The sequence below is a fragment of the Salvelinus fontinalis genome, chromosome 27 (assembly GCF_029448725.1).
Source record: "Salvelinus fontinalis isolate EN_2023a chromosome 27, ASM2944872v1, whole genome shotgun sequence".
NCBI classification, from domain to species: domain Eukaryota; kingdom Metazoa; phylum Chordata; class Actinopteri; order Salmoniformes; family Salmonidae; genus Salvelinus; species Salvelinus fontinalis.
Window position 1 is genome coordinate 10875284 of NC_074691.1, and position 17908 is coordinate 10893191.

Below are 17908 nucleotides of genomic sequence, written 5' to 3' on the forward strand. Positions count from 1 at the left end.
CACTTGGGGGTGTTGTGGGTTTCCACTAGTTACCACAACCACAAAGTCAGAACGTCTATATGGTAAAAAAGTACGAAAACAAAAATATTTGTTGTCTTATTTTAAGGTTAGGTATAAGGTTAGCCACGTGGTTATGGCTAGGGTTAAGTTTAGGATTAGGTTTAAAATCACATTTTAAGAATATAAAACGTAGAAATAGGCGGAGTTTATGACTTTGTGGCCGTGGTAACTAGTGACGACCGTGTTGTTGTTTCCTTTTATCAGACTGAAAATAAGTTTCCTGCAAAATATTTTTAAACGACCGCTAGAAGATGGCGATGAAACGAACATCAAGTTATGCTCTATTTTTACTGTTTATGTCGTTTATTTTAGCTGAGTCTGCACCTCGACAGTTGAACACGGTAGGAGACGAATTTACCACGGTACTAGACTAGATAGCTATAAAAAATGTTTTTATAAAAATAAACTAGTCTAGATAACGTCAACCGTTAGCTGGTAAAATCAACAAGGTTACGTTAGTCGTAACTATGTTTACATGCTGTGCTGAATGCAGCTAACTAGCTAGTCAACTAATATTGGTAGGTTACTAGCTGGCTAATGATGCTAACGTTACCTTTTTTGCTATCTGACTCACTGCAGCTAGCTAACTAGCTAATGTTTATGTTTTTATCCAGGTAGCATGAGCACAATACAAACATGGTAGAATGCCCTGAAGTGTCACTCTCACTGGTCCTGATGTTTTGGTGAATAATGTTATTTACCTAGTTAGCTAATGTGTATATCATGTTCCTCTTTACCATTCATGATTCTCACACAGGAAAGCATTCTGATCAATGTGACAGCAGGGACATTGGATGACACACAGGGGCAGGAGTCCAACAACTTGCAGGTAAGCTATAATATTCTGAAGTTGTCTATTAATAAGCTTGTCATAATGGTATTGAATAATAACATAATCAAATCAATACATTTACCTTTTCAGATCAACCTGAATATTTCAGTGGATGAAGAACAGGTGCTCATCAATGACATCCCTGTGGAGTTGTCAGGAGTGACTAGGTTGAACTGCCAAGCCTTGCTGTGTGAGTAGTGAAAATGCTTTTGCTGCTTATAACTTAATTACATAACTGCATTATGCACCTGATTAACACAGCTTTTTACTCTGTTTACAGTGGATACCATCAATGGAACCAGTGAATTTGAATCTGGTGACTATGTGTCCACTGTCACCCGGGTGATGGTGAGCCAGAATCGCCTGTGGAGTGATTCAGAAGAGGTGGTGGCTCTCCAGGTGTTCAGCGAGGTCATTGAGATGGAGGGGAAAAAGGTCAAGTTACTTGATGGAGAAAAGGACAATAAAAAAATGTGTTAGGATATTTATGTCACAGCTAAAGGATCATATTTTCACCATGGTGTGTGGTACAATGATGGGAAATCTGTGATCTTATGGCTTTTGTATCCTTTTCTATCATTTAGGTCCAGCAGCCAGAAATGTGCGAAGTTAAGATACTGATGACCCCCAATTTCCAGAAGCTTGCTCGGTATACCAACACCTACCCCATTGGACACAGTGAGATTTTCAGGATCCCAAGGGAAAATGATGTGGTCATCACAGATCCAACAAATCCTAAAAAAGGTATGCAAGAATAACTGTTTTTGTTCTCTTACTTGAAAAGGACAAGTTATCTAAATTCCATTACTAAAGTAGTGTTCCTAAATTAGTTTGTGAATGGTAATGTTCCACTTCCTTCTGCTCAGCTGAAGACCAAGTGATGTCCCATACCACCATTCATTACCCTCTAAAGCATGCTGACACCACCCAGGAGGAGATTGCTGCCCCAGGCAAGCTCCCAGAGACTCCCCTCCGCATGGACCCAGACTTGCTGTATGATAACAATGATGAGGATGATGACTTGGGAGGGCTGTCGGATGAAATGCAGACAGAGGCACCGCTCAAAGAATCCATCTCCTCTTACAGTGTAAGTAAATTGGACATCAGATCCAAATCAAATCCACAAAATACATTTTCTAGAATGTGCTCGGAATGTGCTTTGAAGTTTGAATCGGTTTGCAGGCCATGTGTCGATGGGTGGAGGAGGTGAGGGACCGCCTGCGACGCTTCTGGTCTGAGTCCTTGCCCCTGTTCTTTTTGGTTATGTGGGTGGTGGTGATTGGTGTGGTTGGGTCAGCGGTCATTGTCAAGATCCTGGACGTGCTCTTCCCAACATGTGAACACAAGTATGTTTTCACATAGGTCCTGTTGCGCCTGCTTACATGATTGTTGTATAATTAAATGAAACATTACCAGGTCAGTATGCAGGATTTGTCATTGACCACACCTTACTGCCAAGACCATTTAATGAGGCACATCAGTCTCTCATCTTTTCTTAATGCGGCAATCAGCAGTAGAAACAATAACAAAGTGTCTGACCCACCCATTTTGGTAAAAAGCTGAGGGATGGGGCTGGAGAAATGTAACCACACTCAAATTCATAGACAGAGGTATGGATGCAAGTACTGAACATCCATGCTAATGCTATCAAAATTACAGTTGAACTAAGCACATATTTTTCAAGAATCGATGGGTGCATATTATTAATGATTGAAGTTTAAAATTGTAAGTAGCAACTGCCGATTGCCCCTTTTTTAAGTGTGATTTTTACTAGGAAAATGAATGTTGTACTTTTTCCTCTCCTCTAGGGGAATTTTCCATTTAAATCATGTGACTCTGATGCCTGAAGATGAGAAACACACCCTGCTAGAGAACATTGAAATAGAGGCAGAGGAAAAAGCCTTAAATGAAAACTGAAGACTGATGAAGTGGAGTGAGTCTGATTGCAGCTGTTGACAACACAAGGCATTATGTGGTTAGAGAAACCATAATCTTTTTGTAGCACTTATTAAACATGCATTCCATACACATTATTTGCTTTATACCCTCTACTCAAAACATGAATCTGATATGTTAATACTGCAACAGATCATACTTATGGACCTAGCTACCTACTGCACACTGTTACTTTTCATATTATGATTGTGTTACCTCAGTTACAATATTACTTTGTGTTAAGAAGTTTGGATATACCGTGGCGGCAGGTAGCCTAGCGGTTGAGTGTTGGCCCAGTAACCCGAAAGGTCGCTGGTTTGAATCCCCGAGCTGACTGAAAAATATGCCGATGTTCCCTTGGGCAAGGCACGTAACCCTAATTGCTCATGTAAGTCGCTCTGGATAAGAGCGTCTGCTAAATGACTAAAATGTAAATATACCACACGTTAATATTGATTTCTTATTGGTTTATTGCTCAGTTCATAATATTTTATCATTCTGACTGGAGGATTGAACTGAAGATTTGGTGTTTGTCTGCATGCAAGACAAACAGCTTTTATTTACTGTTTTTTGAGCCAGTACATATGTCAAGGCCTCACCTATACATTAATTGTAAAAGGATCAAAAACAAAATATTGAATGTTGCTATTGCATTCTGACTGAGCTCAACTCTGGGCTGCGGTACGGTTCATAAAATGGATAGGAAGACCTGCAAGTGCAGAATAAAGAATGATCAAATATGAAGTCTCCTAACCATTTCAATTGATAGAGAAGACCGTTCCTACAGCGGCGCGACCTCTGGGGCATATTCACTTGGCTCTGTCACAGAAGATACATAGACCTAGAAAGTATAGAATGGACATGAACTGGAGAAGAGATTCATTTCCATTCTTTACATTCCATTTCTGTTCACTCTGGAAACATTACTCACAGAATAAGCCCCTGTTGCTTTAATAAATGCCTGTTTGTATGCATTTGAACTGAAATGTATGAATATGGTTAATGGATGTTCTTTGCAATTAATGAAAATGTTGACACTAATAGGACCTTTTTATAAAGCGCATCTTGTCTCAGAATATAGTTATAGTCATACCTACTCTTCTCCCAGTAGCATATTGGCTGGTTTGCCTCAAAGAAGGCATGACCAACATAGAATTGTATCAATGTGATTCAAGACTAGGCTTCTGGTTGACGTACGCATGGCATTGAATGGGACCTTGGCACATTGACTTTCTGCCACAGCAGAACTTGCAGGAGAAGCCCTAGTAGTGAATGCAGTTGGCCGTCACAAACAAGCTTCATAGAAGGAAACTGCATGCTGATTAGAACTTCAGTGAATGGGTGAAGAACTTAAGTTATTTTACCTTTTTGTTGCTTCTATGGTGCCTCAATTCCATTTCAGTCTTGTGTGTTGTACTGAAGCATGGGAGCATGACTTGTGTGCATAATGTATTTTCATTTTAATCAAACTACATTGAATTCCCAAATGCTGCTCAATAAATGTGTTTCTGTAATGTTCGTGACATTCACTCTACAGCCAGGTTACATGCAAATAAAGCACATGGAAGCCTTGTCAATGCAAGTAATATTTGACTTTTATAGCTTTATTAAGACATTGTTAGTGTTCTATGATTGGTATATAAATTCACATCCACAAAATGTGGGTAGAACCAGTTGGTCCCTTAATACATATTTAGAAATTAAATCAAGTGCATAAAAAATGTTTTCTGGTAGTGTAACTTTGATTAGCTGATAGCAGTAGCACATCTGATAAAACCCGAAGACACTGGATACTTTGGTAGCAAAGGTGTTCAATTGAAATAGAAAGGACCATAGAATTTTCTGTCATGAGACCTGGCAGTGCAAATGAATGAACTATCTAACAGCCAATCTACTAGTGTAAATTGAACTATAATAAAACACGAATCAGAGAATCATTTGGCTTTCAACAGTCTTTGTTCCAGCACTCCTGGGCCATAATAGAACAGCTTACTTAGGTGCATGGTTACCCTACTTTAAGGCATTTCGCATCACCTAGCCTAAGATATAAATAATTTACCAAAAAAAGGAAACCATGACAGTTAAATTATTGTTTCCAGAATATCAACTGAGCATCCCACCAAATCCCCTGCAGATTTGAGGCGCTGCAGGCTTCCTGATTAACTCAGCAGGAGCCAAACTCGTCAATCCACTTCTCATACTTCTCTAGATCGGAAGCTGATACAGACTTGGACACTTTCTTCAGAGAAGACTCAAAGTCCTCCATGGTGGTGGGCATGTGCATCTCGGCTCGGGAGATGTTACGGATCTCCTCTGGCGTCAGCCCCTCGATTCTTCGCCGCATGGCCATCAGAGAGGCGTCCCTACAGATGTAATGGACACAGTGTTTGCTAAAGGCAGTGGAACACACCTGACTATCATATCACATTAGGTTAAAAGTGGTTCATTCCACCATTATTTCCTAATTGAAGAGGCATCTCGTTTTCAAATCAGTGATAGTCTCAGCTGAATAATTGTATTTGAACAAATACGCAAGACTAATCTATTCAGTGTTTATTTACGACTGGTTTTTGTTCGTAAAAAAAAAAACTAGACCTGAAAAGTAAAAGCCTTACCTGCACACATTGGTGATGTCTGCTCCTGAGTAGCCCTCACTCTGCTCTGCTATCTTTGCCATATCCACATCATTGGCCAGCTCCAGCTCCTTTAGGTTGATCCTCAGCAACTCCACTCTGCCCTTGGCTGCAGAGAAAACAAGCCATAATCACACCATTGTGAACATAAATATATATATATTTCAGGAAAACCGTGTTCCAGTGATTGTTGACCTGAAGGTAGAGGGATGTAGATTCTCTTCTCCAGACGTCTCCTCAGAGCCTCATCGATGTCCCAGGGGAAGTTAGTGGCTGCCAGCACCATCACCATCTTAGAGGGATCCTCATTATCTGATGCTCCTCCCACACCTAAACAGCATAAAATCCCATAAACAATCAAATCAATATTATCACTGCCATGTACACTGCTCAAAAAAATAAAGGGAACACTTAAACAACAATGTAACTCCAAGTCAATCACACTTCTGTGAAATCAAACTGTCCACTTAGGAAGCAACACTGATTGACAATAAATTTCACATGCTGTTGTGCAAATGGAATAGACAAAAGGTGGAAATTATAGGCAATTAGCAAGACACCCCCAATAAAGGAGTGATTCTGCAGGTGGTGACCACAGACCACTTCTCAGTTCCTATGCTTCCTGGCTGATGTTTTGGTCACTTTTGAATGCTGGCGGTGCTTTCACTCTAGTGGTAGCATGAGACGGAGTCTACAACCCACACAATTGGCTCAGGTAGTACAGCTCATCCAGGATGGCACATCAATGCAAGCTGTGGCAAGAAGGTTTGCTGTGTCTGTCAGCGTAGTGTCCAGAGCATGGAGGCGCTAACAGGAGACAGGCCAGTACATCAGGAGACGTGGAGGAGGCCGTAGGAGGGCAACAACCCAGCAGCAGGACCGCTACCTCCGCCTTTGAGCAGGAGGAGCACTGCCAGAGCCCTGCAAAATGACCTCCAGCAGGCCACAAATGTGCATGTGTCTGCTCAAACGGTCAGAAACAGACTCCATGAGGGTGGTATGAGGGCCCGACATCCACAGGTGGGGGTTGTGCTTACAGCCCAACACCGTGCAGGACGTTTGGCATTTGCCAGAGAACACCAAGATTGGCAAATTCGCTGCTGGCGCCCTGTGCTCTTCACAGATGAAAGCAGGGTCACACTGAGCACATGTGACAGAGTCTGGAGACGCCGTGGAGAACGTTCTGCTGCCTGCAACATCCTCCAGCATGACCGGTTTGGCGATGGGTCAGTCATGGTGTGGGGTGGCATTTCTTTGTGGGGCCGCACAGCCCTCCATGTACTCGCCAAAGGTAGCCTGACTGCCAATAGGTACCGAGTTGAGATCCTCAGACCCCTTGTGAGACCATATGCTGACACATGCACATTTGTGGCCCGCTGGAGGTCATTTTGCAGGGCTCTGGCAGTGCACCTCCTTGCACAAAGGCGGAGGTAGCGGTCCTGCTGCTGGGTTGTTGCCCTCCTACGGCCTCCTCCACGTCTCCTGATGTACTGGCCTGTCTCCTGGTAGCGCCTCCATGCTCTGGACACTACGCTGACAGACACAGCAAACCTTTTTGCCACAGCTCGCATTGATGTGCCATCCTGGATGAACTGCACTACCTGAGCCACTTGTGTGGGTTGTAGACTCTGTCTCATGCTACCACTAGAGTGAGAGCACCGCCAGCATTCAATAGTGACCAAAACATCAGCCAGGAAGCATAGGAACTGAGAAGTGGTCTGTGGTCACCACCTGCAGAATCACTCCTTTATTGGGGGTGTCTTGCTAATTGCCTATAATTTCCACCTTTTGTCTATTCCATTTGCACAACAGCATGTGAAATTTATTGTCAATCAGTGTTGCTTCCTAAGTGGACAGTTCGATTTCACAGAAGTGTGACTGACTTGGAGTTACATTGTGTTGTTTAAGTGTTCCCTTTATTTTTTTGAGCAGTGTATTTAGGGTACAATCTATTGGGCAAGAAACATTGTTGTAGAGACATGAATAGTGCATGTACCAGTGACTCTGTCTATAAAAAAGTGGTCAGATGAAGCAGAAGCTAAACTACAGGACTGTTTAGCTATCACAGACTGGAACATGTTCCGGGATTCTTCCGATGGCATTGAGGAGGACACCACATCAGTCACTGGCTTTATCAATAAGTGAATCGAGCAAGTTGTCCCCACAGTGACTGTACGTACATACCCCAACCAGAAGCCATAGATTACAGGCAACATTTGCACTGAGCTAAAGGGTAAAGCTGCCGCTTTCAAGGTGCGGGACTCCAAACCTGGAAGCTTACAAGAAATCCTGCTATGCCCTGAGACGAACCATCACACAGGCAAAGCGTCAATACAGGGCTAAGATTGAATCATACTACACCGGCTTTGACGCTCGTCTTATGTGGCAGAGCTTGCAAACTATTACAGACTACAAAAGGGAAGCACAGCCGCGAGCTGCCCAGTGACACAAGCCTACCAGACGAGCTAAATCACTTCTATGCTCGCTTCGAGGCAAGCAACACTGAGGCATGCATGAGAGCATCAGCTGTTCCGGACGACTGTGTGATCACGCTCTCCGTAGCCGACGCGAGTAAGACCTTAAAACAGGTCAACATACACAAGGCTGCGGGGCCAGGCGGATTACCAGGACGCGTGCTCCATACATGTGCTGACCAACTGGCAGGAGTCTTCACTGACATTTTCAACATGTCCCTGATTGAGTCTGTAATACCAACATGTTTCAAGCAGACCACCATAGTCCCTGTGCCCAAGAACACTAAGGTAACCTGCCTAAATGACTACAGACCCGTAGCACTCACGTCCGTAGCCATTAAGTGCTTTGAAAGGTTGGCAATGGCTCACATCAACACCATTATCCCAGAAACCCTAGACCCACTCAAATTTGCATACCGCACCAACAGACTCACAGATGATGCAATCTCTACTGCACTCCACACTGCCCTTTCCCACCTGGACAAAAGAAACACCTACGTGAGAATGCTATTTATTGACTACAGCGCAGCGTTCAACACCATAGTACCCTCAAAGCTCATCACTAAGCTAAGGATCCTGGGACTAAACACCTCCCTCTGCATCTGAATCCTGGACTTCCTGACGGGCCGTCCCTAGGTGGTGAGGGTAGGTAGCAACACATCTGCCATGCTGATCCTCAACAATGGAGCTCCCCAGGGGTGCGTGCTCAGTCCCCTCTTTTACTCCCTGTTCACCCACGACTGCATGGCCAGGCACAACTCCAACACCATCATTAAGTTTGCAGACGACACAGTGGTAGTAGGCCTGATCACCGACAACGACAAGACAGCCTATAGGGAGGAGGTCAGAGACCTGGCCAGTTGGTGCCAGAATAACAACCTGTCCCTCAACGTAACCAAGACTAAGGAGACGATTGTGGACTACAGGAAAAGGAGGACCGAGAACGCCCCCATTCTCATCGACAAGGCTGTAGTGGAGCAGGTTGAGAGCTTCAAGTTCCTTGGTGTCCACATCAACTAACTAGAATGGTCCAAACACACCAAGACGGTCGTGAAGAAGGCACGACAAAGCCTCTTCCCCATCAGGAGACTGAAAAGATTTGGCATGCGTTCTGAGATCCTCAAAAGTTTCTACAGCTGCAACATCGAGAGCATCCTGACTGGTTGCATCACTGCCTGGTACGGCAATTGCTCGGCCTCTGACCGCAAGGCACTACAGAGGGTAGTGCTTACGGCCCAGTACATCACTGGGGCTAAGCTGCCTGCAATCCAGGACCTCTACACCAGGCGGTGTCAGAAGAAGTCCCTAAAAATTGTCAAAGACCCCAGCCACCCCAGTCATACACTGTTCTCTCTAGTACCGCATGGCAAGCGGTACCGGAGTGCCAAGTCTAGGACAAAAAGGCTTCTCAACAGTTTTTACCACCAAGCCATAAGACTTCTGAACAGGTAATCAAATGGCTACCCGGACCATTTGCATTGTGTGCCCCCCCAACCCCTCTTTTTACGCTGCTGCTACTCTCCGTTTATCATATGCAGTCACTAACTATACATTCATGTACATACTACCTCAATTGGGCCGACCAACCAGTGCTCCCGCACATTGGCTAACCAGGCTATCTGCATTGTGTCCCACCCACCAACCCCTCTTTTACACTACTGCTACTGTGTTCATCATATATGCATAGTCACTTTAACCACTAACCGGTGTCTGTATGTAGCCTCGCTACTTTTATAGCCTCGCTACTGTATATAGCCTGTCTTTTTACTGTTGTGTTATTTCTTTACCTACCTATTGTTCACCTAATAACTTTTTTGCACTATTGGTTAGAGCCTGTAAGTAAGCATTTCACTGTAAGGTCTACACCTGTTGTATTCGGCACACGTGACAAAAACTTTGATTTGATTTAATTAATTTGGCCTCCCAATTAAGCAAAGTGGCTGCTGTTACTGTACCATCCATCTGGACCAGCAGCTCTGCCTTCACCCGCCGGCTAGCCTCATGTTCCTCTGACGTTCCTCTGCGGCTGCATATGGAGTCAATCTCATCAATGAATATGGTGGTGGGGGCATAGAACCGGGCCTGTTCAGAGGAGAAAATAAAACACTGAATAGAGCCACACCTCAAAAACAGCCTTTTCACATTTTCGTAATATGATGTACTGCACGGGCAGAGGAGCTGATGAGGCAGAACCTTACCATTTCAAATAGAATGCGGACCAGTTTTTCAGACTCTCCTCTATACTTGGAAGTGAGAGTAGAAGACGAGACGTTAAAGAATGTGGTTCTGCACTCTGTGGCGACAGCTTTGGCCAGAAGAGTCTTTCCTGTGCCTGGAGGACCCACCATAAGCACACCCTAAAAGAATATTGCACATGTATACACCACATATTAGCAAGGCATCATATCATCTCTTCCAATCAAAATAATCTATAAATCAAGTGTGCTTCGATGTATACCTTCCACGGTCTTCGTATTCCTTTGAAAAACTCTGGCATCCACATGGGTAGCACAACAGCTTCTTTCAAAAGCTTTTTTGCTTCTTCCAAGTCTGCAATATCATCCCTATAGGCAATGGGAAAAAGAAATATTTCCTGTTAGACAACCCTTACAACGAGAAACATGTTATATTTTTAGGATAATCCTATTCTGGAGGTTAATGATAGCTGTTCAAACATACCATTTGACATTGGGGTTCTGTGATATGATGTCTCTCTCCAGGGCCTCAATAAGGTCTTTGTCATATCCTTGCCCGTCAAACCTCTTCACCTCTTTCTCTGAGACTTCAGCTTTGTTCTGCAAGGCAAACATACAGGAAGATTGTCAGCCCTGAGGGGGCTCACTGTGTAGCAGAGGCTCGCTCTATTCCAGGAACCAGACTGACAAGGTTGTGATGATGATTTTAGGTAAACACAGAGTGAACAATGTTTGGTCAACAGTGCAAATAGCTTTCAAGTTAAGGCTGGGTAATGCCAGGCAAAGCATTAGACATTTTCCCTGGGAGAGTGATACTTTTTGAAGTTGAACCTTTATATTTTTGTGAGTTTACAATGAAAAGATAGACCACTCCTACCACAAGGAGGATTATGTGTGTATTATGTAAGGATGTAACAAAGAACCTTTCGGTCCTTATTTGAGCCCTTGATGGTACATTGTCATTTACCTTGTCGTCTTTTGGTTTGGCTGGGGCCTCTTTTTTTTCCTTGCCCTTCAAAGGTTTGGCTCGGTCCCCATTGGCCCCACGTGGTGACTGGCGATGCTGAGCCCTCACACCGGCCACACTCAGGCGGTTGTTGTGTGGTTTACTGTCTTTGTAGGGAACCGGGGGCCTCCTAACCGGAAGAGGAGAGGATCTTTAAGGAAAGAAGGGAATAGTACGTCAATCAGCCTAAGCACTCCAAATAATACTTTTAGGTTCAGCTATTTTGTATCTTAATTAAAAGATGACATTTGCACATCAAGTGGGTACCTTTGTGAGTGCTGAAAGAGAGAGCAGGCCACTACCAGGCACTCTGAGCACTAATCTCACTCATATGACTGGATCATTAAGTTATTTTCTTCAGACAAACAGCTTATTCTCCCCTCTTACTAACCAAAGTGCATACCCCATCAGATACTAATGCAAAGACATGAAAACAACTTGAATATATTTTCCTAGTAAATGAATGACTGGGCCTCTAAATATACACTAGAATAGAAATCTGTGTGAAAGGAGTCCGTGCTGTACCTGCGCTCTACTTGTACAGGCCATATGTCATTAATGCCATCTTGATTACTTGGTGGTTTGGATGGGGTGGTCTCCAGTTGAAAACTTTCTAGAGTTGTCATTATTTCTTGAACCTGATTGTTTTCTTCGTTTATCTCTTGCCATACCTGTAAAGAGATGTCAATAGCAACATTGGGAAGTAACATTTGCTGACCAAGACTCTATTCCAAACAAACAAACTTAGGTTTAACAATGACAAATGTCATAGATTTTACCTGTTGCCATTTTTGTTGGAAGCTACTGTCCCGTACTGTGAAAAGGTATTTCTTGATTTGTTCAAGTACTCCCCGATAACAAACAATAGCAGAACTGTAGTTCCCAAGCAAAGCGTACTCTCGAGCAAGTTTCACGTTTTCATTGATCTCATGCAGACTCATTCTAGAGAGATGAACATTTTATTAGATTAAAGTGATCTTTTTTTGTGATTTTATAATGCAGTTCCCTCCAGAAGGCATGACAACAGAGATCCTGTAAAACAAAACATTAAATGGCACAAGAAGGACATGAAGATGACAGCTGTGACAGGGAGTTGAATGATCTGACTGTTAGCTTAGCATAACTTGGATAGTTTGTTAACTAACACGTTCCAGATGAACGAACGAATATCACAATTTAGGAAATACCAGCAATAAAACAAGCAAAAGTATTTGTTACATAACGTCACTGGCACATAAATACACATTTCATGTAAAATTAGCAACTACAAACTAACTCCCAAACTTCTTTAGCATGCTAGTTTGCTAGCTACACCCACCTGTGGCATTGATGGAAAAAAAATACGACACAAAAAGTGTAGAACCGCACCCAAGGACTGAAACAAATCGAGTCAAGCGTTTAAAAATGGCAAAAATATCTAACATTAATTACATTTATTTTCGTCGGACAAAAGAGCTAAAACCACACCGAAGCCGGACAACACACCCGCCTATGAACGTTTGAAGCTGTCAACTCAGGCGTCATATCCTGAACTGGAATCAGAAATAGAACGGCAGCAGCAGCATTATTTTAACTCTTTCATATACAACACGTTAAAATACAAATATGGCTTTGACCCTCTTCACAGACTAACGTTACACATTTGGGTGAACAGATTTTGATTTGTGTAGTACCCTCAAACACAACTCTAGACCTCGAAGCGAGTTCCACTGCATGTTTTTTATTGTTCCCCACTAATCAGGGACAGTGGTGTAAATTATTTAAATAAAAATACTTTAAAGTACTACTTAAGTAGATTTTTTAGGGTATCTACTTTACTAATTTATATTTTTGACATATTTTACTTTTAATTCACTGCATTCCTAAAGAAAATAATGTACTCTTTACTCCATACATTTTCCCTGACCGAAAAGTATGTGTTACATTTTGAATGCTTAACAGGACAATTCACACACTTATCCCGAGAAAATCCCTGGTCATCTCTACTGCATCTGATCTGGTGGACTCACTAAACACAAATGCTTTGTTTGTAGATGTCTCAGTGTTGGAGTGTGCCCCTGACTATCTGTAATTTGATTGTGCCCCTGGCTATCTGTAATCTGTAATTTAGGAAACAATCCTACCATCTGGTCTGCTTAATATAAGGAATTTGAAATGATTTATACTTTTACTTTGATACTTAAGTATATTTTAGCAATTACATTTACTTGTGATACTTTATATTTAAAACAACTTTTAAATGTGCCTTTAGAGGCCATGCAATGCTTCGCTCATCTCTAAAACAAAGGCAATTTAGGTCAAAAGAGTCCATATTAACAAAAGAAATAGAAGGACTAACAGTACAGATAAATAGCAATACAACTGTACCATAGAGACAGAATAAGTTAGAGGAAAAACAAAAAGAAATGGAGGGACTTATTCAAGAAAGATCAAATGTAATATATTTTAAAAAATAACGCAAACTGGGTGGAATATGGAGAAAAATGCCCCATATTATTTTTTAATCTTCAACATAGAAATGCTACCAAAAATGATTAACTCAAACTAATGACAGTCACCCATGATTCACCAAAGAATATTTTGAAAGAGGAAGCAAAGTACTTTAAGCATATGTTTTCGTTTCAGTCTCCTCCATCTCCACTAACCGAAGTTAATTGTATGGATTTTTTTCTATGAATAATGTAAAAGTAACAGCTGTAGACTCATGTGAAGGCCAAATTACAGAGGAGGAACTTCTTGATGCAAGTAAAGCCTTTTAGTCCGGGAAAACTCCAGGGCTGGATGGCATACCAGTTGAGGAATACCTAACCTTTGTTGATGTACTCAGAGAACCATTATTAATGTTATAAACACTCCTATAAAAATGGTAGATTATCAGACACTCAACAAGAAGGTCTGATTTCATTATTCCTGAAACAGGAACCAAGTGGTAAATACACTGCTCAAAAAAATAAAGGGAACACTTAAACAACACAATGTAACTCCAAGTCAATCACACTTCTGTGAAATCAAACTGTCCACTTAGGAAGCAACACTGATTGACAATAAATTTCACATGCTGTTGTGCAAATGGAATAGACAAAAGGTGGAAATTATAGGCAATTAGCAAGACACCCCCAAAAAAGGAGTGATTCTGCAGGTGGTGACCACAGACCACTTCTCAGTTCCTATGCTTCCTGGCTGATGTTTTGGTCACTTTTGAATGCTGGCGGTGCTCTCACTCTAGTGGTAGCATGAGACGGAGTCTACAACCCACACAAGTGGCTCAGGTAGTGCAGTTCATCCAGGATGGCACATCAATGCGAGCTGTGGCAAAAAGGTTTGCTGTGTCTGTCAGCGTAGTGTCCAGAGCATGGAGGCGCTACCAGGAGACAGGCCAGTACATCAGGAGATGTGGAGGAGGCCGTAGGAGGGCAACAACCCAGCAGCAGGACCGCTACCTCCGCCTTTGTGCAAGGAGGTGCACTGCCAGCGCCCTGCAAAATGACCTCCAGCAGGCCACAAATGTGCATGTGTCAGCATATGGTCTCACAAGGGGTCTGAGCATCTCATCTCGGTACCTAATGGCAGTCAGGCTACTTCTGGCGAGCACATGGAGGGCTGTGCGGCCCCACAAAGAAATGCCACCCCACACCATGTTATTTATTTATTTATTTCACCTTTATTTAACCAGGTAGCCAAATTGAGAACACGTTCTCATTTACAATTGCGACCTGGCCAAGATAAAGCAAAGCAGTTCGGCACATACAACAACACATAGTTACACATGGAGTAAAACAAACATACAGTCAATAATACAGTGAAAAATAAGTCTATATACAATATGAGCAAGTGAGGTGAGATAAGGGAGGTGAAGGCAAACAAAATATATATATAAATAAATAAAAATATAAAAAGGCCATGGTGGTGAAGTAAATACAATATAGCAAGTAAAAAAACACTGGAATGGTTGGTTTGCAGTGGAAGAAGGTGCAAAGTAGAGATAGAAATAATGGGGTGCAAAGGAGCAAAATAGATAAATACAGTAGGTAAAGAGGTAGTTGTTTGGGCTAAATTATAGATGGGCTATGTACAGGTGCAGTAATCTATGAGCTGCTCTGACAGCTGGTGCTTAAAGCTAGTGAGGGAGATAAGTGTTTCCAGTTTCAGAGATTTTTGTAGTTCGTTCCAGTCATTGGCAGCAGAGAACTGGAAGGAGAGGCGGCCAAAGGAAGAATTGGTTTTGGGGGTGACCAGAGAGATATACCTACTGGAGCGCGTGCTACGGGTGGGCGTTGCTATGGTGACCAGCGAGCTGAGATAAGGGGGGACTTTACCTAGCAGGGTCTTGTAGATGACCTGGAGCCAGCGGGTTTGGCGACGAGTGTGAAGCGAGGGCCAGCCAACGAGAGCGTACAGGTCGCAGTGGTGGGTAGTATATGGGGCTTTGGTGACAAAACGGATGGCACTGTCATAGACTGCATCCAATTTATTGAGTAGGGTTTTGGAGGCTATTTTGTAAATGACATCACCGAAGTCGAGGATTGGTAGGATGGTCAGTTTTACAAGGGTATGTTTGGCAGCATGAGTGAAGGATGCTTTGTTGTGGAATAGGAAGCCGATTCTAGATTTAACTTTGGATTGGAGATGCTTGATGTGAGTCTGGAAGGAGAGTTTACAGTCTAACCAGACACCTAGGTATTTGTAGTTGTCCACATATTCTAAGTCAGAGCCGTCCAAAGTAGTGATGTTGGACAGGCGGGCAGGTGCAGGCAGCGATCGGTTGAAGAGCATGCATTTAGTTTTACTTGTGTTTAAGAGCAATTGGAGGCCACGGAAGGAGAGTTGTGTGGCATTGAAGCTCGCCTGGAGGGTTGTTAACACAGTGTCAAAAGAAGGGCCAGAAGTATACAGAATAGTGTCGTCTGCGTAGAGGTGGATCAGAGACTCACCAGCAGCAAGAGCGACATCATTGATGTATACAGAGAAGAGAGTCGGTCCAAGAATTGAACCCTGTGGCACCCCCATAGAGACTGCCAGAGGTCCGGACAACAGACCCTCCGATTTGACACACTGAACTCGATCAGAGAAGTAGTTGGTGAACCAGGCGAGGCAATCATTAGAGAAACCAAGGCTGACCCATCGCCAAACCGGTCATGCTGGAGGATGTTGCAGGCAGCAGAACGTTCTCCACGGCGTCTCCAGACTCTGTCACGTCTGTCACATGTGCTCATGTGCTCAGTGTGAACCTGCTTTCATCTGTGAAGAGCACAGGGCGCCAGTGGCGAATTTGCCAATCTTGGTGTTCTCTGGCAAATGCCAAACGTCCTGCATGGTGTTGGGCTGTAAGCACAACCCCCACCTGTGGACGTCGGGCCCTCATATCACCCTCATGAAGTCTGTTTCTGACCGTTTGAGCAGACACATGCACATTTGTGGCCTGCTGGAGGTCATTTTGCAGGGCTCTGGCAGTGCTCCTCCTTGCACAAAGGCAGAGGTAGCGGTCCTGCTGCTGGGTTGTTGCCCTCCTACGGCCTCCTCCACATCTCCTGATGTACTGGCCTGTCTCCTGGTAGCGCCTCCATGCTCTGGACACTACGCTGACAGACACAGCAAACCTTTTTGCCACAGCTCGCATTGATGTGCCATCCTGGATGAACTGCACTACCTGAGCCACTTGTGTGGGTTGTAGACTCCGTCTCATGCTACCACTAGAGTGAGAGCACCGCCAGCATTCAAAAGTGACCAAAACATCAGCCAGGAAGCATAGGAACTGAGAAGTGGTCTGTGGTCACCACCTGCAGAATCACTCCTTTTTTGGGGGTACCTTGCTAATTGCCTAGAATTTCCACCTTTTGTCTATTCCATTTGCACAACAGCATGTGAAATTTATTGTCAATCAGTGTTGCTTCCTAAGTGGACAGTTTGATTTCACAGAAGTGTGATTGACTTGGAGTTACATTGTGTTGTTTAAGTGTTCCCTTTATTTTTTTGAGCAGTGTATAAAGATCCAGTCCGTTTCAAAAATTGGAGGCTCCTTACACTTCAGTGTTGTCATGCAAAAATTCTAGCAAAATGCATAGCACATAGAATTAAAAAGGTATTGTCAGATATTATTTATCCTAATCAGACAGGTTTTTTACATGGGCGATACATTGGCAGTGGTGTAAAGTACTTAAGTAAAAATACTTCAAACTACTACTTAAGTTGTTTTTTGGGGTATCTGTACTTTACTATTTATATAACACCCTGAGGAAGGCACAGTGATGCCGAAACGTTGGTGAATACCCATTAAATTGTTGGGAGATTATACATGCAGTGTGCGACTTTCTTTTGATAGTTAAATTTTTCGCTGTTAGTCAGCACCTCCACATAAACTATTTTCTGGGTGTGCGCCAGCTCATGTTGTTTTATCTACTACTTATATTTTTGACAACTTTACCATTTACTTCACTACATTCCTAAATGTACTGCACTTTTTACTCCATATATTTTCCCTGACACCCAAAAATACTTAATACATTTTGAATGCTTAGCAGGACAGGAAAATATTCTAATGTACACGCTTATCAAGAGAACATCCCTGCTCATCTCTACTGCCTCTGATCTGGCAGACTCACTGAACACATGCTTCATTTTAGATTATGTCTGAGTGTTGGAGCGTGCTCCTGGCTGTCCGTAAATTTAAAAAACAATAAAATGGTGCCATCTGGTATGCTTAATATAAGAAATTTGAAATGATGTATACTTTTACTTTTAATACCTAAGTATATTTGAGCAATTACATTTAGTTT

The 17908-nt window shown here is 42.9% G+C and overlaps 2 protein-coding genes across 4 annotated transcripts; one reads left to right on the forward strand and one right to left on the reverse strand.

Moving 5' to 3' along the window:
- Positions 1-37: 37 nt before the first annotated feature.
- Positions 38-4413, forward strand: LOC129825021 (glycoprotein integral membrane protein 1-like). Of its 2 annotated transcripts, none has more exons than XM_055884667.1 (8): positions 38-422; positions 818-889; positions 983-1082; positions 1173-1327; positions 1477-1636; positions 1759-1979; positions 2075-2238; positions 2701-4413. In XM_055884667.1, exons 1-8 carry the CDS (start codon positions 312-314, stop codon positions 2807-2809), a joined length of 1092 nt encoding a protein of 363 aa, XP_055740642.1. In that variant the 5' UTR covers positions 38-311; the 3' UTR covers positions 2810-4413. The 2 variants fall into 2 exon arrangements, with proteins under 2 accessions (XP_055740642.1, XP_055740644.1); XM_055884669.1 differs by having other exon boundaries at positions 43-401.
- LOC129825019 (katanin p60 ATPase-containing subunit A1) lies at positions 4398-12664 on the reverse strand. Of its 2 annotated transcripts, none has more exons than XM_055884665.1 (11): positions 12454-12664; positions 11915-12077; positions 11661-11806; positions 11097-11265; positions 10614-10729; positions 10393-10498; positions 10133-10291; positions 9890-10016; positions 5656-5790; positions 5443-5569; positions 4398-5190 (listed from the first exon to the last, which is right to left on the reverse strand). In XM_055884665.1, exons 2-11 carry the CDS (start codon positions 12074-12076, stop codon positions 4992-4994), a joined length of 1446 nt encoding a protein of 481 aa, XP_055740640.1. In that variant the 5' UTR covers position 12077; positions 12454-12664; the 3' UTR covers positions 4398-4991. The 2 variants fall into 2 exon arrangements, with proteins under 2 accessions (XP_055740640.1, XP_055740639.1); XM_055884664.1 differs by having other exon boundaries at positions 11097-11286.
- Between the last annotated feature and the right edge of the window lie 5244 nt (positions 12665-17908).